General features: G+C 34.5%; 7 protein-coding genes across 7 annotated transcripts; 4 read left to right on the top strand and 3 right to left on the bottom strand.

Moving 5' to 3' along the window:
* Positions 1-82: 82 nt before the first annotated feature.
* Positions 83-1,566, bottom strand: PPL_04642 (uncharacterized protein; the record flags this gene model as incomplete). The annotated part of the gene is made up of 2 exons (XM_020575541.1): positions 83-781; positions 856-1,566. The coding sequence occupies 2 exons, from the start codon at positions 1,564-1,566 to the stop codon at positions 83-85; spliced, it is 1,410 nt and encodes a 469-aa protein (XP_020434336.1).
* Positions 1,567-2,139: 573 nt separating this feature from the next.
* On the top strand, positions 2,140-3,042 carry ubc9 (ubiquitin-conjugating enzyme E2; the record flags this gene model as incomplete). The annotated part of the gene is made up of 4 exons (XM_020575540.1): positions 2,140-2,205; positions 2,385-2,468; positions 2,569-2,831; positions 2,976-3,042. 4 exons carry the CDS (start codon positions 2,140-2,142, stop codon positions 3,040-3,042), a joined length of 480 nt encoding a protein of 159 aa, XP_020434335.1.
* A 1,310-nt stretch (positions 3,043-4,352) lies between these two features.
* Positions 4,353-8,950, top strand: abpD (interaptin; the record flags this gene model as incomplete). Its single annotated transcript, XM_020575539.1, has 4 exons — positions 4,353-4,382; positions 4,493-4,968; positions 5,053-8,720; positions 8,793-8,950. The coding sequence occupies 4 exons, from the start codon at positions 4,353-4,355 to the stop codon at positions 8,948-8,950; spliced, it is 4,332 nt and encodes a 1,443-aa protein (XP_020434334.1).
* Positions 8,951-9,081: 131 nt separating this feature from the next.
* On the bottom strand, positions 9,082-9,549 carry PPL_04639 (uncharacterized protein; the record flags this gene model as incomplete). Its single annotated transcript, XM_020575538.1, has 1 exon — positions 9,082-9,549. One exon carries the CDS (start codon positions 9,547-9,549, stop codon positions 9,082-9,084), a length of 468 nt encoding a protein of 155 aa, XP_020434333.1.
* A 1,701-nt stretch (positions 9,550-11,250) lies between these two features.
* Positions 11,251-14,289, top strand: pyd1 (dihydropyrimidine dehydrogenase; the record flags this gene model as incomplete). The annotated part of the gene is made up of 1 exon (XM_020575537.1): positions 11,251-14,289. One exon carries the CDS (start codon positions 11,251-11,253, stop codon positions 14,287-14,289), a length of 3,039 nt encoding a protein of 1,012 aa, XP_020434332.1.
* A 114-nt stretch (positions 14,290-14,403) lies between these two features.
* PPL_04637 (DEAD/DEAH box helicase) lies at positions 14,404-17,925 on the bottom strand (the record flags this gene model as incomplete). The annotated part of the gene is made up of 7 exons (XM_020575536.1): positions 14,404-14,669; positions 14,754-16,051; positions 16,122-16,396; positions 16,495-16,566; positions 16,681-17,211; positions 17,311-17,450; positions 17,913-17,925. 7 exons carry the CDS (start codon positions 17,923-17,925, stop codon positions 14,404-14,406), a joined length of 2,595 nt encoding a protein of 864 aa, XP_020434331.1.
* Positions 17,926-18,399: 474 nt separating this feature from the next.
* On the top strand, positions 18,400-20,734 carry PPL_04636 (uncharacterized protein; the record flags this gene model as incomplete). Its single annotated transcript, XM_020575535.1, has 2 exons — positions 18,400-19,613; positions 19,705-20,734. 2 exons carry the CDS (start codon positions 18,400-18,402, stop codon positions 20,732-20,734), a joined length of 2,244 nt encoding a protein of 747 aa, XP_020434330.1.
* Positions 20,735-20,781: the final 47 nt, after the last annotated feature.

Here is a 20,781-nt window from a genome sequence, read left to right as displayed (position 1 = left end):
TGTTATAATTATTAATTATTCATACATATTTATATAATCTTTTTTATTTGTTGTTGTTGTTCAATTGAAAAAAGATATTCTTCTAGAAGATGTATGGAATGAAAATATAAGGTACACGACGACAATATTCTTTCCAGTCGTCACCATATTTCTCGGCGCAAGCGTGGTGATCACGATGACATCTGTGGAGTTCCAAGATGGTAAAGTAGGCAAAGTAGAAGAATGGAGCTGGACTGTCGAATTGACATGGCAAACACCAGGCAAATGCAATGATGATGTCACCGGTGTAGTTCAAATGACGACCGATTCCCCAGAATCCAGAGACCAACAACTTGGTACCACGCTTGGTGAGAATGTACTCTGGACGCTTACCCCAGATCGGAGCTTCCGGATTACGACGGAAAGCATGCTTCTGTGAGTTGACCCAACGGAACAAATAGAATCCGAATGCCTTGACGGCGAGCACCAACAACGCATACTGGAAAGAGATGTTCAGCGGCGAACCGTTGGCATCTACGTGTCTCAAGATGTAGTAGCTTTGAAGACAGTAGGTGAATGGCACCCAAGCAAGATCACCATAGACCAACATGAATCCGAATTTCTCAGTGACAATATCCATTGTGGTGAGAATTGCCTCCTCGTGGAAGTGGAAGTCAGCAACATACCAGAAATGGAACACACAAACCATAGCAGTCGACAATGGAATGTAACCAAATGTTTCATATTGCTTAACGGCAATCGAAAGATTATTCAAAACCCAAAGTGAAAGACCTGGACGACTCTATTGATAATTCAAATAGAAAAATAAATAAGTATTATTGTTATTATTATTTCTTTCAATAAAGTATTACTTACTTCACAGAATAATTTCAAGTCGAATGAACCAATACGTGGATTACGAGCAAATCCCATCCAGAAATCATAGAAAAAGTGACCGGACATACGTTCTTCTTCGTCCTTTAGCTTGGCTTGGATCTTGAGGAAAACGGTAAAGACGTAGGCAAAGAGGTTGATGGTGCTGAGAATGCTACCAAAGTTGTCGTAGAGGATGGTTGCTTTGATGAATCCAGAATAAACTAATGCGAAAGCAGCTAACATGGTAATCCAAAAGCATCTCCATCCATTGAGAACGTATGGCAATCTCTTTCCACCGGGAAGTGGTGTACCGAGCACGTTACGTCCTGGCACCAAAGCTTGGAGGACGACCTGGAAGAGGAACCAGCACGCGTAGATTGTGAACGATTTCTGAGTTGGTATGGCGTGTGTCATAACCTTCTCGTAGAGGGTGGCTCCGACCTCTTGGAAGCCGGCCAACGACAATTCGCGTGGCAACAAGAGGTAACCTTGGTTAAACTCCATCGATACCCATAACCAGTAGACCAATACTGGCAAGAGGAAAATAAGGAATGCAGTACCAATGGCTCCACCGAATTCATTAGCGGGTTGAATCTTCTTGAGATCTTCGACTTCCTTCAATTGAGCAGCAGTCATCTGTGAATTATTCTCTTGTTGTGGTTGTTGTTCACCACCAACAGAGGTTTTTGTTGTTCTCTTAACTGTAGACATTCTTGATTGGATATCTATTTTATTTTCTTTTGTTCGTTTATTACCTTTGAAACAAAAAAAATAATAATAAATATATAATTAAAAATGTTGTACAAAAAAAAAAAATAGTGATCAAAAAAAAATCTAAAAAGCCATCTTGCTTGAAGCTACCAGATGGATCACTTCACTTTAGTGACCAAAAAAATAAAATAAAATAAAATAAAATAAAATCAAAAAGGTTACTTTTATAAAATTAAAAAAATCTTTTTTATTAATGATTGATAATATACAAAACCAAGTAATACTAATCTCTTTAATCTTTGTTAGATTCTAGAATCTATTGAAACACTCTCAAACAAAAAAGAAAAACGACCGTTGGAAAGAAGTTCGTAAAAAAAATATTTTTTCAAAAAATTCAAAAAGTACTAGTACTCTTATTTTATTATGATTTTTTTTTACTGACTAGTATCATATTTATATCTTTTCATTATAATTATATACATTGATAGCTATCAATATAGTATAAAAACAACTAAAAAAGTAAAACATCAAAACAATAAACACAACAAACCAATAAAATATATATAAATAAAGATGTCTGGAATTGCATTGGCAAGATTAACAGAAGAGAGAAAGAATTGGAGAAAGGATCATCCTTTTGTATGTATGAATGACTTTATTTTTGACGCTTGACTCTATTGATCAATAGAAATCATTGTTATGCTTGATTGATCGATCAAATGAATAGATAGCATTTTATACTAATTTTGAATTAATGTATCAATCAATCAATCAACACAAACAAACAAACAATATCATTTAAATGTATACGACAATAGGGATTTTATGCTAGACCAAAGAATAATGCAGATGGATCAGCAAATTTGTTTATGTGGGAATGTGGAATTCCAGGTGTTACAGGTGTATGTGTACAAACAAACTTTATAGCAAACTTACACTGCAATTAGATTTGTTAGACATGTTTAGTAATATTTATAAATTCTATTATGAACTAAATTATAGACATTGTGGGAAGGTGGTGTATATCCTTTGACGATGGAGTTCTCAGAGGACTACCCAAGCAAACCACCAAAATGTAGATTCCCAAAAGATTTCTTCCACCCAAATATATATCCATCAGGTACCGTTTGTTTAAGTATAGTCAACGAAGATGGCAATTGGAAACCTTCGATTTCAGTTAAACAGATTCTACTGGGAATACAAGAACTGCTAAACGAACCAAACCCAAAGAGTCCCGCTCAACAATTAGCAATTACATTATTTATGTAAGTACCTAAATAATTATATAATCAATATCAATATCAATATCAATCAGAACATAGAATGAAATGACTTTTCAAACATAATAATTACAAAGTTTCGATATTGATTCTAACTTTTCTTTTGATATTTTTCTTTGTTATTTTTAGACACGATATGGAAGAATACAAAAAGAAAGTTAGAGAACAAACCAAACAATATCCTCCACCCAACTAAAAAACAAATTGCAAAAATATAGAAATAAACTATCAGTAGATAATCGATAACTTATTAATATTTATAAATTATCTTTGATATATAAATATTTGAAAATCTTTATACATTTTTAATTTATAAACGATGGCGAGTATGGTTTTTTTTTTTGTAAAACTTCCCTGACGGACGACCAACTTTTGTTGCTACTGGATTACAATATTGGAACACTCTTTCAATTCCTATAAATATAACAAAAATCGAATATTCCACCAACTCTCTGGTCCAGTTCAATAGATGTCTTTGTTTCATTGTCACACCAAAAAATATCAGCACTACCGTGTCATTACTAAAGAACAAAAACCACCCGCTCAGCATCAATAACAACAACATCATCGATGCCAACTGAAAAGAAATCTCTCTTCAATCACAAAAAGATCAAGAGCATCGGCATCAACATGAAAAGCAACAAAAAGTAGAACATCAATATCAAGAGAAAGAAAAGGGAATTAGAATAAACCACAGATGATGAATATCAGGACTATCAAGATGATCTTGTAACAACGGTACCGTATTTACGAAATCTGTCAATCGTATTTTAGTTAGTTTAATGAAATGGTCCTCCTTCAATGAATGAACATGAAAATAACAACCATTGTCAAACAGTTTTATCAAAAAAAAAAAAAAAAAAAATAGAAGTAATTTTATTAAAAAATAATTTTAAAATAAAGAAAAATAGATGTAAATTAAAGTAACATTGTTTATTTTATCTATTATAATACGAATAAACTAAATTCAAAGGAAATACACCATCACCAAGAATGAAATTGCTGTAAGAGAACTGAATAGATCATTTATGTATCTCCACCACCACCACCAACACCCCAAGTCACACACTATAACAAACAAGGTTATAAAATTAAATCAAAAAAAAAAAAAACCAAATTTGCACAAAAATGTTAAATTTTCATATAATTTTTGGTTTTTTTTCCATCATGTATATTTTTTTTTTGGGTAATTTTTGTCGTGTGACAATAACCCATTATACCCCTCCATTTTTCTTTATAAATAACTTATTCATATTTTTTTTTTTGAAATTCAAATACCTTCAGTTGTCATTACTGTAATCACATCTTATCTCATTACATCACATAACACAATCACTCTATTTAATATCATATTTTTAGATAATTATTTAAATAATCATCAATTTAATCAAAGAATCAAATAATTAATTCATTTTATTTTATTTGTTGGAAATTAAATAACAAATTATCATCAATAATAATATAAATAAAAAAAGATAAATATAAATAAATTAATAAAATTTTATTATGGAGTCTTGGATAGTTGCTCAAAAAAAGGTAAAAAAAAATAAATGGGATTTATTTTGTTATAATTTTAAAAAAAAAAAGAAAGAAAGATTAATAAATTAAAATTAAAAATATTGTATTGTTAACATTTATTTATCTAGGTATTTACAAATTGGTGTAATATATATCTTGGATTGAGACAACTCTCTATAAAAGAGATTGATAAAGAGTTTAAAGATGGATTGTTGTTGGCTCATCTTCTTGAGATTCTCAGTGGCAAGAATGTATTGGTTAGCAAGTGTTCCAAGCTAAAGAATCGTGTGCATCTCATCAATAATATCAACTTTAGTTTGAAGTTTATCAGTGATGAGGGTATCAAGTTGGTGGGTTGCGGCGCCGAAGATATCACCGATGAGAATCTCAAGTTGATCATGGGTCTCATTTGGACACTGATCAAAACCTATCAGATCCAGACGATTCAACAGAACACCACCGCCAATGCCAACCTCAACTCCAGTACCAACAGTGTGGGCTCACCCTACAAATCTAAACAAACGGCAAACGAAGCATTGTTAAATTGGACACGTCAAGAACTTAAAGATTATTCAAATATCCATATCACTGATTTTACAAACAGGTAAAGTAGCATTTGCTTTGCTAGCAAACTTGACTTAATAGTTAATAGCTACCAATTGAATTGTTACTAACTATTTTTTAATAGTTTTAAAGATGGTATCGTATTTTGTTCGTTGGTTCATAAATTAATACCAGAGGCAATCGATATTTCAAGTCTTCAAGCTGATCAAGCAATGTCTAATTTACAGTTGGCTTTCGACACTGCAAAGAAAGAGTTGAATATCCCCGCTATTCTTGAGGCCAAGGATATTATTGAATCACCGGATGAGCTGTGTATTATGACGTATCTCTCGTTGTTCCCCAAAGTCTACCAGAAGTTCAATGATCCAAACATCGCCAATAAGAGATTCTCTGTTTCTTGGTTGACACCTTCCGCACCTATCAATATGAGTGGTAGCAATAGTTCTGGTAATCTACTCAGCAACGGTGGTGGAAGTAGCGGTAATCTGATGAATCCAATCTCTCAGAGCGATAGCAGTAGTTCTAGCAGTTTAATTCAAGATTCAGTCAACTCATCATCGTTCACCAATGATACACTGAGTGAATCGAGTGGATCTGAGAGATCGGATTTAGAGGATTCGAAATCAGATCATAGCAGCAGTAGTGGCGGTCATGAAAAAGATGACAAAGTCGATAAAGAGAACGCTGAAAAGCTCAACAAGTTGAGTGAAGAGCTCGATAGTTTAAAGAAGATTATTGGTGATCTGGAGAAACAACTGGTCGATAAACAACATAATATCGAAACAATCGAAGATCAATCAAAGAAAACAACCAATCATTTACAGATACTACTCAATGGTTATTCCGATCAGAATGAATTGGTAGAGTTGATTCAGCATATCGAAAGTGGCAGTCCCAACTACAGTTTGATTAGTTCACTTAGCAAGCTGATGTTGGAGCGAACCGACAAGATCAAATCGCTGCAATCAGAGATTGAATCAATCAATCAAGATCTGACAAAGAACAAGAGTAGCTACGACGATGTTAGCAAGGAGTTGGACGAACTCCGACAGTTTAAGAATCAATGTCAGTGTACTACTTTGGTGGTTGTTTTGCAACAAAAGATTAAGGATCTGGAGAGTGATTTCCAATCGAAAGAGTCAGCACATCACGAAGCGCTCGGTACTGTTGAGAAGGATCTGGAACAGGCACAGCAAAAGATTGAACAGTTGAATGGCTGCATCGAGGAAGAAAGAGAAAAGTCACTGGTGTCTTTGGATCAATTGCGTGAGTCACATCGAAATGCTAATAATGATCTTCAACTCGAGATTGAAAAGAAAACCAATGAAATCAGTGAGAAGGATGAGAGAATCAAAGTACTTCAATCGGATATCGAAAGTGTAACAAATAATCTCAATGAGCAATCTTCAAAGTCGATTAAACAGTTGGAGGATTCGAATCAAGCGTTGATTGAAGAGAGAAAGGCATTGCTGGCAGAGAAACAAATGTTGGAGAGCGAGAAGGAAGAGAGAAGCAAAGTACATCAATCGGATATCGAAAGTGTAACAAAGAATCTTAATGAGCAGATGGATTCAAATCAAGCGTTGATTGAAGAGAAAAAAGCATTGCTGGCAGAGAAACAAATGTTGGAGAGCGAGAAGGAAGTACTTCAATCGGATATTGAAATTTTGAAAAAGGATCGAGATGAACAGATTAGCCAAGCAAAGGAACAGTCTTCAAAGTCAATTAAGGAGTTAGAAGATTCAAACCAGGCATTGATTGAGGAGAAGAAGGCATTGTTGGTAGAGAAGGAGGTTTTGGACAGCGAGAAAGAAGAGACAATCAGAGTACTTCAATCGAATATTGACAGTTTAACTAAGAATCTAAACGATCAGGTCAATCAATCAAAGGAGCAGAGTTCATTAGAAGATTCAAACCAAACACTGTTAGAGGAGAATAGAGCGTTGCGTGCAGTGAAGCAAATGATGGACAAAGATACAGAGGAGAAAGTCAGAGAACTGAATGATCAGATTAATCAAACAAAGGAACAGTCTTCAAAGTCTATTAAGCAATTGGAGGATTCAAATCAGGCATTGGAAGAGCAGAATAAAACATTGTTGGCAAAGAAGCAAGAGTTGGATCATGAAAAGCAAGAGTTGGTTAATGAGAAGAGTAAATTGGACAACTCTGTCAAGCAGTTGTCGGAAGAGGTCGATAGATTGAATAGAGAGAAGCTTTCAATAGAGGAAAAGGCAAATGATTCACTCAACTCCCAAGTAGAGTCAACCACCAAGAAGTTGTCAGAGGAGAGATTGATATTCATTGATCAGTTGGAGAGTCTAAAGGTGGAGAAAGATCAAGTTATCTCTAGTTATCAATTGCAGATCAATGATCTCAACAAACATGTAGAATCAAAAGAGAATGATCTGAAGGAGTTGAAGGAGAGTTGGGACAACGAGAAGCAGTCGTTTTTGGAGGAAATCAATAGGTTGAAAGAAGAGGTAGAGTCACTTGACACAATCTCTTCTGAAAAGTCGAGAGTAATTGAAACGATCAATCAAGAGAAACAGCAATTGGTATCAGGGCAAAATGATAATCATCAGCAACAGGTAAACGAGAAGGATGATCAAATTATCAAGTTGTTGGAAGATATCAAGAGACTGGAAGAGTCGCTTCTCAGCAACAACAAAGCAAAGGATTCTACAATCGAGAAACTGACGAAGGATAATGAAGAGAAGAGCCAGGCGTTTGAAGAGAGAGATGGCTATTCGAAATCGTTGGAATCACAGTTGATAGAGTCGAATGAGAAGATAAGAACACTTACAGAGAACACTGCTACTCTCGAGCAGAAAAGCAAAGATTTGGAGATGGTAAAGTCAGACTTGGAAAAGATGAGGGAGGCCTCAGTGGAATCGGAACAAAGTTTGGCAAACACCAAGAAGTTGTATGTAGAACTTCAGGCTGGCTCCAAGACACAATTGGATCGAAAGAATAACGTAATTCAAGAGTATGAGTTTAGGGAGAAGCAGATGACAGAGAAGCATCGCGCAAGAGAATCAGATCTGACACAACAACTCAAAGAGAGAAATGAGTGCTTCGATGAGAAGCTCAACGACTGCAATACACTCTTGGAGAAGAGAAATCAATTGGAAGACACTGTTGACGAACAGGACAAGATCATCAAGGATCTGAAAAAGGTTGTTTCTCACTTGGAGGAGCAGTTGGAGAAGTCGTTGGGTTCACTGAAACGAGAGAATACCAAGTATCAAGAGACATTTGAAGATGGAATCAAGAACTTTGCCAATATAGCTGACAAGATGACATTGGTTACAAAGCGATTCGAAGAGAGCGAGGAAATGGTCAGTCAAACACACAGCGCCAGAGAGAAAGAGTTGGAGACTGCTCTTCGAAATATTGTTTCTTTGAAGCAAATGTTGGATGACGAACGTGCCAAGACCAGTAAACTTGAGGAATCCTATCAATCTTTGCAATCCAACTCAATACCAAAGCAACAACATGACAGTGAGATGCAACAACAAAAGAAATCAATGTCAGATATTCATTCAAACCAAATCAACAAATTGAAACAAGAATATCAAGAACAAAACAAAAAACAATTGCAACAGCAACAACAACAACAACAACAACAATCATCATCGTCTGATACAACTGATCCTTTGGATGAATCAATTACCAATGAAGTTAGAAATCACCCATATTCTCAACTTCAAAAAGTATATAAATTGGCAAACAAACAGTATTTTGTCAATTCCAACATTGTCAATATAATATCAAAAGACAAGAAATTATATGGTAAGCATTAAGATAATTTATAATTCATTCTAAAGAATTTCTACTAATTAAATTTGCTTTCCAATTCAATAGCAAAATTTGATGAAAAGAAAATAGTTTTATTACAGGAATTATTTATAACTCCAACGTCCAAAGAATCGAAACTTCCATGGGGATTGATCATAGGTGGAATTGTTTTAGCCATTGGTATTTTACGCTACTTACCAATAACTCGTACTGCTTTCTCATAATCACAAATTAAATGAAATGAAATCAAATGAATTGAAATTATAATAAACTTTTGTATATATTTTACTAAAAATACAATAATAACATAAATATTAAATTTATGTATTTTTCTTTTTATTTTAATTATATTATTTTAATATTCGGTCTGACATTCATTTGATAAATTTGATCTAACTACAGATTCGATAAAGTGATCGGTTGCACAATGTAAATGATAGGCTTTTTGTGATTTGAAATATAGTTGACGTTTATTCTTGAGGTAAACTTCCCATATGATGAGATTTTGTTGTAATTTAATATGATCTATACTACTCCATTCGATTTCTTCAAGAACTTCCTTTTCATTTCCAGTAATTAATTTTATTCCATCGACGTTTATACATATAATTCTTTGTTGTGGCCCTAGAGGTGCAAGTTTTTTTCGTCTTATTTCGTCAGAATTTACATTATCTTTATTGTTATTCAAATATGGAGCGGAAGCATCTATCATTAATTGCTCCACATAGAATCTAGTTTCAGCCATTTCATTAAGATGTAATTTATCAAGTGTAATTTGTGAAGACGATGATTTTCTCTTGAAAAATTTAGATAAATTTACCATTTTATTATTATTATTTATTAAAATTATATAAATATATAAATATAAAGTATTATTACTACTAAAAAAGATAGTTTACAAAAATTTAATTAAATATAGTTTTGTTTTAAATAATAATTTACTTAAAATTTGCTATTTTATATTTTTTAAATTATTGTTTGTTGTTACTATTGATTTTAAATATTATCATGGAATGATACTATTAAATGGTCGACTGTTGTTTTTACCATTAAAATGTTTGATATTAAAATTAACAACTTGATAACTAATAAACTTTTCAAATCTATATACTCCTCTTTTTTTAGGCAGTTGAACCAAATCCAAATAAACAATCCAATCCATCCGTCAATCAATATCTCATTTACTCTAATATTGATGAATCAAGTTTCATACAAATCATTCATTCATTCATTCTTTCATTCTATCAATCAATCAAATAAATCAAACAACTCACCCCTTTGGATTTGGATTTGATTTGATTTGATCCATCAATTTTAAAATAATAACAATCATAATAATAAAAATAAAATAATAGTGTCTGAAAGATAGAATTAACATTTTGGATGTTTGAATGTGTGCTAACCAAAACTGAATTAAAACAAACCACACCAGAAAATCACAAATCCATCACAACTATCATACACACCTTTTTGAATGAAACGAATGATATTTGTGTGTATATATACAGTACTAACTGATCTTAATGTATATAAATAGCAGTAAAAACTAAATGTAGATAGTGTCAAGAATAACATTCGAAAAAAAGTAGTGATTAAAAATAACAACTTACAAAGGAGTTTTCTGTAATTCTTTGAGAAAAAAGATATTTTTAAAAAGGCAATACGACCCGATTTTTTTATCTGTTTGTATATTTAGTCCGTACGAATTAAAACATTTCTAAACTTAATAGAAAAATAGAAATAATATTGGATAAATTTTTGTAAGAGCCATCGCTATCGATCAAAATGATTAAAAGTACAAATAGTTTTTTAAAGATACTTATTTGTCAATTATAACAAATGTTATATAGTTTTCTGAAACTATAAACTCTGATTATTCTAAATTATATATATTATGTATAAATGAAATTTCATTAAAGAATAAGAAAAATTAAACAACTTAAAACAAAATTTCAATATAATATACAATTGCAAAAAAAAATAAAAAATTGAAATTTTATTTGAATGGGATTTCAAAAAACAAGATATTTTTGGTCATTTTGACCAGTTTTAATATTTTTTTGTATTTTGAAATTTTTTTGATCTTAATTAATTTTTATTATTTTTTTAATTTTTTTAGGTCTTTGAAGCTTAATCTCTCTTTTTTTGATTAACAATAATATTATTTTTATTCAACATTTTTTTAACCCCAATTTTTAAAAATTCCCTGTAAATTTTAACATTGATATATATTTTTATTACTATCGATATTTGTGTAAGTAACAATTGTTTTAAAAATAAAATTATTGTCTCTCTCTATTCCTCTCTTTGTTTTTCTTTTATTTCAAACAATAGATATCTCTTTCATATTATTTTTTTTTTCAATGTTAAATTGACTTTTTTATTTTATTTTATTTATTAATTAATTTTCAATTACAATTAAATTTTAATTTAGAAAAGATTCTATATATATATATATTTTTTGTTTGTTTTTTTTTTTAACTTTGTCATAATATATAGATAATATTCATATAAATATAAAATAATGGGAGGACCAAACGCAAATGGAGATGTATCTGCAGTGAATGATATCGAAGGTATTTTAGCACTCAATCCAACAGTAAATAAATTCGCTACATTCAAGCCAACCGTTATCTCAAAGAAGGACAAAGAGCATTGGAAGAAGAATGAACAATGTAAGACTGCCTGCGAGTTGAAGAACGATTTCTCAGATGTCAAGCCAACCACTCTGACTGAGCGTGGTGCACTCTTTGAGGCACAACGTTGTCTGAAGTGTGTGGATGCACCCTGCCAAAAGTCATGTCCAACCCAACTCGATGTCAAGTCATTCATCTCGAGTATCGCCACCAAGAACTACTACGGTGCCGCCAAGGCAATCTTCTCTGACAATCCATTGGGTTTGAGTTGTGGTATGGTCTGTCCAGTGTCCAATCTCTGTGAGGGTGGTTGCAATCTTGCTTCCACCGAGGAGGGTGCCATCAAGATCGGTGGTCTACAGCAGTTCGCCACTGACGTCTTCAAGAAGATGAATATTCCACAGATTCGTGATCCATCGTTGACTCCAATCGATCAACTTCCAGAGTCGTACCGTGCACGTATTGCTTTGGTTGGTTGTGGTCCAACTTCGATTTCCTGTGCCACTTTCTTGGCACGTCTTGGTTACACCGATGTTACAATCTTTGAGAAGGAGCAATACGTAGGTGGTCTCAGCTCTGCTGAGATTCCACAATATCGTTTGCCATTCGATGTCGTTGCATTCGAGGTCAAGATGATGACCGATCTCGGTGTCAAGGTTGTCTATGGAAAGCGTCTTGGCGCTGACTTTACTGTAGAGTCACTCAAAGCTGAGGGTTATGAGGCTGTATACTTGGGTATTGGTATGCCAGAGGCAAAGGTAGATCGTGTCTTTGAGGGATTGACTGTCGGTGAGGGATTCTACACCTCGAAGGACTATCTCCCATTGGTCTCCAAGGGATCAAAGCCAGGAATGTGTGGTTGTTCCGCCAAGCTTCCAGAGCTCAGAGGACGTGTCGTTGTTTTGGGTGCAGGTGATACCGCATTCGATTGTGCTACCTCTGCTTTCCGTTGTGGAGCATCGAGAGTAACCGTTTGTTTCCGTCGTGGTTTCAGCGATATGCGTGCAGTTCCAGAGGAAGTCGACATTGCCAAGGACGAACGTTGTGAGTTCCTCCCATTCGTGCTTCCAAAGCAAGTCATTAAGCGTGATGGAAAGATCGTTGCACTCGAATTCTACAAGACCGAGAAGGGTGACGATGGACAATATGCTGTCGACGAAGATCAATTCTTCCGTGTCAAGTGTGATTACATTATCTCTGCTTTCGGTAGTCAGATCGGTGAGGTTGCCGACGCTTGTAAGCCACTCACCTTTAACAAATGGGGATTGGCAGATATCGATACTCTCTCTATGCAATCAAAGGCACAGGAATGGCTGTTCTGTGGTGGAGATTTGGTTGGTAACGGTACAACTGTAGAGGCTGTCAACGATGGTAAGACAGCATCGTGGAACATTCACAAATACCTCCAATCACTCCACGGTATTCCAATCCCAGATCAACCACAGCTTCCAAATTTCTTTACACCAATCGATCTAGTCGATATCTCGTCTGATTTCTGTGGTATTAAATTTGAGAATCCATTCGGTTTGGCATCGGCTACTCCATGTACATCTGCAGCTATGATCCGTCGTTCATTCGAACAAGGTTGGGGTTTCGCTGTCACCAAGACATTCTCATTGGACAAGGATCTCGTCACCAATGTATCGCCACGTATCGTTAGAGGAACTACCAGTGGTCACCACTTTGGTCCAGGTCAAGGTGCATTCTTGAATATCGAGTTGATCAGTGAGAAGACTTGCCACTACTGGTGCAAGGCTGTCACTGAATTGAAGCGTGACTTCCCATCCAAGGTTGTAATTGCCTCGATTATGTGTGGATTCAACAAGGAAGATTGGCAAGAGCTTGCCAAGATGGCTGAGGCTTCCGGTGCCGATGCATTGGAGCTCAATCTTTCATGTCCACACGGTATGGGTGAGCGTGGTATGGGTCTTGCATGCGGTCAAAACCCAGACCTCGTTCTTCACATTTGTAAGTGGGTACGTGAGGCCATCAAGATTCCATTCTTTGCCAAGCTTACTCCAAACGTAACCGAAGTCAAAGAGATTGCTCTCGCTGCCTACAATGGTGGAGCCACCGGTGTCACTGCCATTAACACTGTCTCTGGTTTGATGAGTTTGAAGGGTGATGCCTCGCCATGGCCAGCCATCGGAAAGGAAAAGAGAACTACCTATGGTGGTGTCTCTGGTAATGCCACTCGTCCAATGGCACTGAGAGCAGTCAGCTCGATTCGTCGTACTCTTCCAGACTTCCCGATCATGGCAACTGGAGGTGCCGACTCTGCCGATACCTGCATTCAATTCCTCCACTGCGGTGCCGGTGTCATTCAAATTTGTTCCGCTGTACAAAATCAAGATTTCACAGTCGTTCAAGACTATATTACCGGTCTCAAGGCATACCTCTACATGCAATCGCGTGAGGATCTCGCACAATGGGATGGTCAATCACCACCACTCACACTCACACCCTATGCCCAGAGAAAGAAATACGATAACCTTCCAAGATTCGGAAACTACCTCAAGGACAGAATCAAGATGGAAGTCGAAGACAATCAAAAGAAGGACATCCTTAAGGAGCCCGCCCAACCAGTTGCTGGTGCATCAACCGAGGTGCCATCAGTCAGAGATCAAATCAATCGTGCCATTCCAAGAATCGGTGTATACAATGATTTGAACAACAAAGAACAAGTAGTCGCTCTCGTCGATGAAGACCTCTGTATCAACTGTGGTAAATGTTACATGACATGTAATGACAGTGGTTACCAAGCCATCAAATTCGATGCAAAGACTCATATTCCACATGTAACCGATTTGTGTACCGGTTGTAATCTATGTCTTTCCGTTTGTCCTATCATCGATTGTATTACTATGGTTCCAAGAAAGATCCCATATATTCCTCAACGTGGAATACCAGCAATTCAAACAAATTAAGTAATAGTAAAAAAAAATAAAAAAAGGAAACGATATATGTAAAAAAAAAAAAAAAATTATTATTTTAAAAAAGGGATTAATTATTATTATTTATTTATTAAATTATTTATTATGCTAACTTGTTACAGCTGTGTAGATATTATTAGCACTATTCTTTGTTTTCTTATTATTCTTATTATTCTTGTTGTTATTGTTGTTGTTTTGCTTTCTTTGAGTTTTCTTTCTCTTGTTATCTTTCTTAAGATTCTTGTCGTCTGGGTTTGGACCTGATGGCGCAACCAATTTAACAGCTTGTCCTTTTGCTGATAGTTCATCAAATAATTCAGTATTGTTCAATGTTGGAACTATTGTCTCTAATGATGGATTTGTAATTGGGATAACTAATAATGAAAATAAAAACCAAGTAGCTGTTAGATATCTAAAAGAATTTATATATAGATGTGTTTTGATATTTATCAACTTACGATTATTATTATCTTGGGCATGTTTAATTAATTCATACCAATCTGGATTTATACATAATGATTTCGAATTTCCAATGATTAACAAGGAAGATCTTGGTCTGGTAAGAGCTACGTTCATACGACGGACGTCAGCAAGGAAACCTATTCCTGCACCTTTCTCAGCGGGTGCTCTTACACATGAGAATATAATAATCTCTCTTTCTCTACCTTGGAAACCATCAACTGTATCAATGCTGATACCAGAGTAGTTTTTAAAGTACTCTCTCAACGAGAGTACCTGTTGACGATATGGTGAGATGATACCAATTCTGCCTGAAAATAGTTCATCTGGGTACGTCTTGAGGAGTAACTGATAGAGTTGCAGTGCCATTCTACACTCATCTTCGTTGAAGACCGATCCACCGCCTGGCTTGGTTTCAACAGAGAACGAGAGGTCGTAGAAAATCAATGGACCAAAGAATGGATTGGCGTGATAGTTGGTGGCACGCGATGGAATATTTGGACCGTCCTCGAGCAAGTCGTTGTAGAAATGTTTCGATGGGAATGCACGAATCGAAGAATGCATACGGTATTGAGTGGTGAGCATATGTGGTGTTCTCTTCTCCTGTAATCTCTGGAAAAGCGATTGGTCGTACTTTTGTTTGATTGCGATCGGCGAGATGATGGTAGCTGGCAACTGCTTTGGATCACCGACCAAAACAATCTTTTTACACTTGTGTTGCATTGGCACCAAAGTCGATGTCTCCACGGCTTGTGCAGCCTCGTCAATAATTACAATATCGAATCCATTCATCTTCATCAAAATCGAGGAACCACTGAACGAAAGGGTTGTCGCAATGATCTCTGCATCCTCCAAAACCAGAGTTCTAATTGAGTTTGTATCTAAACTTGATTTTGGTGAGGTGGTGGCGACAGCGGTTGAAGCGGACGACGATGGAATCGCCGAGTTTGAATTCATCAACTGTTGTCTGCAACGAACCATATACTCGAGAGTGACTGGCTCGACATCCTGATGTGAACCAGGACCTACACGAACCAAGTTTGGTCTATAGGACTTTCCTTCGTGATTCAAAAGACCGTCTCTGATCAGACGAGTAACGATTTCATCGACAGCACCATTACTTGGCGCGCACAACAAGATTCTCTTCTTTCTAGCGATATTCTTGGTAGTACCGGTCTCTCTAAGTTTTCTCCAGAGATCTCTCTTTCTTCTTTCTTCTTTCTCTTCAAAGCTGTAATCAATCAAAGTATAATCATCTCTAATATTCTTAAATCCATTCTTTAACCATGGTTGTGAGCTATAAAATGAAATATAATCAGTAAAATGAATAATTTGATTGTTTGAATTTGAAATCATATGATAATTACATTTCCCAACTTTCAAGTTTTTCAAACTCATATAGCTCTCTGTGAACTAACGATTCTTTCTCTTCGATGACATGCTTTGGTACTTCGGTACTGTGAAGTAAAACACTCAATAAACCAACGATTACATGTGTTTTACCTGTACCTGGTGGACCTTGAATCAATGTAATATTCGATCCAGAGAGAGCTGATGTCAAAGCACCAAACTGTGATGGATTATAAGATGATTCAAACTTTTCTTTTAATGCTGGTGGAATTTTCATTGGTACACCTGGTTCCTAATAAAATGATAGATTGTTACAATTATTAGTATTTGAAAAGTAATGATGATGATGATCATGATCATGATCATCATTGTTTGTTGTTAAATACATACTTCATCATCTGCCAACAATAGAGTTTTCATAAATGAAGTTTTAGCTGTTGTGTAGAGTGCAAGATACTCTCTCTGAAGAGTTGAACAATTGCAAAGCTTGGTTGTCCACCAATTCATTTCGTAACGAAGCAAAAGATTCATTTGTCTGCCTCTCTCACCGGGGATGTTGGTCAAACAGAATCTCACTTTGATTCCACCCATTTCAAATTGCTCGACGGTTCCAACCAGATGAAGATAACGATTGGCGTCGGTGACTTCAATTTTTGACGGTGGAATCACCTTTTTCTTCTTCTTCTCGGTGGTATAGACCTTGTCTGGATCTTCGCCGGCCGCTGCCGATGCGCCAGTGGACGAAGCGCCATTAGCACGATCGACAACATTACTTGGATCTTCGTCGTCTGTTATCTCTTCATTCTCATCGCCACCGAAAAGAATCATTGGATGATGCAGCGAAATCATCATCAAGTCGTTCTCATGGAATTGATACATCTCATTCTCCTTGGTCATGACCAATCCGACGTCCAAAAAGTCGGAATTCTCTGAAATGTAACGAACTCTACTAAAAACCGGTTCATTCTCAACATCGTTCTTCTCGCCACCCTCCTCAATCGATCGCTCCAACTGTGCTCTACATTCCTCCAAGAGTAACGGTTCGAATGTATCAATATAATCGTGTCTATCTAAAAACTCTACTTTTACTGGTTTCAACAGTTTCTCCTATAGTTTTGATTTGAAAAAAAGTGTGATTGATTGATTGATTGATTGATTAATAATTGATCATCATCATCATTATTATCAAGATTATTATATATTTACATTTGCTCTCAAATTTGATACATCCCAAGCTAGAATCTTTCTATAGAACTGAGCAATGATTTGATCATTGCTCATTTTATCTAATGGATCGACACTGAGTTCTTCATCTTTATCATTGTTTTTATCTTTATCTGACATAACTAGTTTTAGTTTGTCAGTCTCAATCTACTCTATCTTCTCTACTTTGATGACTGAATTAGATTGTCTTGATATGATTGATTATCTTTATTCTTTATTCTTTATTTTTGTTTTAACAACTATTTCTTTTAAAATTTATTTTGTTTTGTTTTTTTGTAATGTAAAAACTATTTTTGTTATTTTGATATTTATATTCTATATGATTCTATGTATATATGTATATTACTTTACTAATATTATAAAAGTAAAGTTTAACCTAAGATAAAAATAATGATTTTTATTAATAATTGAAAATATATTTAAATTATTATGTTTAAAAAAATTTTTTAAAAAGGGGCTTTAAATCGAGACACACATCAAAACAGTTTTTACAAAAATTTTCATTTTTTTTTATTTTAATTTTCTCAAACTTTTTGTGAACCAACCAATTATCTCTTTCAAAATTACTTTGTTTGGTAATTAACCAAAGAATGACATTTTAATTTTAATTTCAATTTTTAGATTTCATAACCATCTTCATTTGGATCATTCCATTGATCGATTGATAAAGACAATCCAAATAAAATAAAATAAAATAGGACTCTATTAGTTTTGGTGTTAGATAATTTGTGGTGTTGATATATTTATTCATTTTATTTAGTGATTGATTCACGGTGCTGATATAATATTATATTATCTCCACTCCCTTTCCCCTATAAATCATGATTTATTTCCATTGATTATTTCCAAAACTGAATGCTTCCCAATTTCTCTTTCGAAAAGTGTCAATGTTTGTCGGTGCTGCAATTGTGATGTTGTCTTTTTATTTCAATAGGCATTCTTTTGACGGTCGGTTCCAGTTTTGCACAAGAATTCTTCTAAAAAGTGTATTTTTTTTTTTTCGCTTTAACAAAAAAAAAAAATCTTTTTAATCATTTAAATTAAAATATATGTTATCTTTCTTTTTATCAGATGTCATTAAAGAGAAAGGATTTAAATGTCAATAAGCTCGAATCAGCTGAAAAAGATGAAAAAGATCAACAAGTAGACAACAATGTTGATGATTTAGATTCAGGTAGTGTCAAGCAAGTTTTGAAGAAAAAGAAAAGCAATGATATCATTGATAAAAATACTAGTACTGCTGCTGCTACTAGTAGTAAGAATGAGTCATCGATATTAAATCTAATAGATAGCAATCGGAATAATAATAAAGATGTACAGACACCAAAGAAAGCAGCATCTTCAATCTTTCATAATTTCACACCTTTGAAATCAACGATATCAGCGGTATCACCTTTCAAGAATGATTTCATAGGTATACTCTCAACAAAGAAACAACAAACCAACAACAACAGCAACAACAACAATAATAATAATCAACCAAAGAGTATCAATAAATCAATGCTGTTCAAACCGAGTGTTGCCAACATCTTTATACCCGAGTCACCAATGAACATCAAACTTAAACCAACTCAAAAGATAAGATCACTTAAACAATCATCCAATGATCTACTATCGAAATTCAAACAACAAGAAGATACTGATATGAATGATGATTCAGAGGAGCAAGAACAACATCAACAACAAAACAACTTGACAAAGAAGATTAATGGTAGAAAAAATCTATCTGTATCATCACCTAATATAATATTTAACTTTGGAAATAATAGTAATAATAATGAAGAAAAAGAAGATGAAGGAGTACAAGATAATAATAGTAATAATAAAAGTGAACAGCAGTTATTAGATGAAATGATAAATAATATGGAAATGAAATCAATAGATAACATAGAGAAGAGTCAAGTTAATAAGTTATTATACAATCAGGTACCAGAGTCTATACATTGCAATGAATTACCTCTCGATCAGAGTTTAAAAACACAGATTACAATCACATCACCAACCATCGATTTCAGAATGTACAACGATTCACTCACCGATTCATCAATGCTATCAAGATTAATTGGTTGTAAACAGTCAAATCAACAAAATTCACAATCCAACATCAATAATAATAATGATATTAGTAGTAGTAGTAATAGTGATAATAGTAAATTAGAAACATTCTTATCATCTTTAATACATTATATATCACCTTCAAATACATTACCATGGGATACTCAGAATGAAATCGTTTCAAAAGATCCATTCAAAATGAAATGGGTAGAGGATCGTTGGAAAGAATGGTAATTACTTAATCTTTATTTATATATATGTACATCATCTTTTTATTTTATTAACATTTTGTTTTATCTATAAAAATAATAATAATAATAGGGAATTAAGTTTTGATTCACTTTTCAATTCATATTTAGTTGGATCGGTTGATAATTTCTATTTGATACACGGTGAATGGTCTTGTTTGTTTATGTATTTGGATGGTGTACACTATGCCAAGATCAATCCAACGAGCAAGAAGATGAGAGATTTGTTGAGTGATGATGGAATTGAATGGACTACACCATACCTACAGTCTAACCAGGTAGAGGAAGAGAGGATATCTGTAGAGTTACTTCAGGAGCTGAAAGAACTCTCAAAGAAAAACAAGTCGAGCAAAACGGTCACAAAGAAACTCGATCCATCATACTACCAGACACCACGTTCCTCTACGATTGCGCTTGTCACCGGAATGGAAGATATCGTTAAACTCGGTCATTTCTTCAAGTCAAAACTTATTTGGTCAAATAAATTACACGCCAAACTTAATGATACCAATGGAAATGGAAATAACAACAATAACAATAATAATAACTCTGTTAATCATTCAACAACATTGTCGAGATCTGTGCAATTGAATACATTGTTCACCCCAAGGAAAATCAACAAACAAATATCACAACAACAGTTGCAAAACGATGAAGATCTGACTGCCAATGAATCACAATACTATCTATTGAGCAAAGATGTACCGATTCTACTATCTAAGCAACCGTTCAACGGTGGAACTCTTAGACTCAATAGAATTCTCTCGAATGAAATCTATACGAAACTGACAGTGTCCTCCTCACAGCCAGGATCGAACGATGGCGAAAAAGGTTATAAACTGGAAATCGATGGTCCACTCACACCCGATAGCTGTAAGAATCTATTGGAGTTGATGACCACTCACAAGCAACCGTATCAATGCCAACAGTATACAAATGAAACAACCTATGGATTTAACAATAACTCGCTACAATTGGGTCGTAATGTTATTCGACAACTTCAATATAATCCAGTTAAAGTTGAACAAAAAAAGAAATCTAAATCTACAACATCAACAACAACAACAACAACAAATTGTTTTACAATAAATCCAGTTGGTTAAATATATAATGAATCAATTCATAAGATTGATTTGATTACTTTTATTAT

Source organism: Heterostelium album (assembly GCF_000004825.1).
Source record: "Heterostelium album PN500 unplaced genomic scaffold PPL_scaffold4, whole genome shotgun sequence".
Lineage (NCBI taxonomy): Eukaryota > Evosea > Eumycetozoa > Acytosteliales > Acytosteliaceae > Heterostelium > Heterostelium album.
This window is presented reverse-complemented; position numbering and strand designations above follow the sequence as displayed.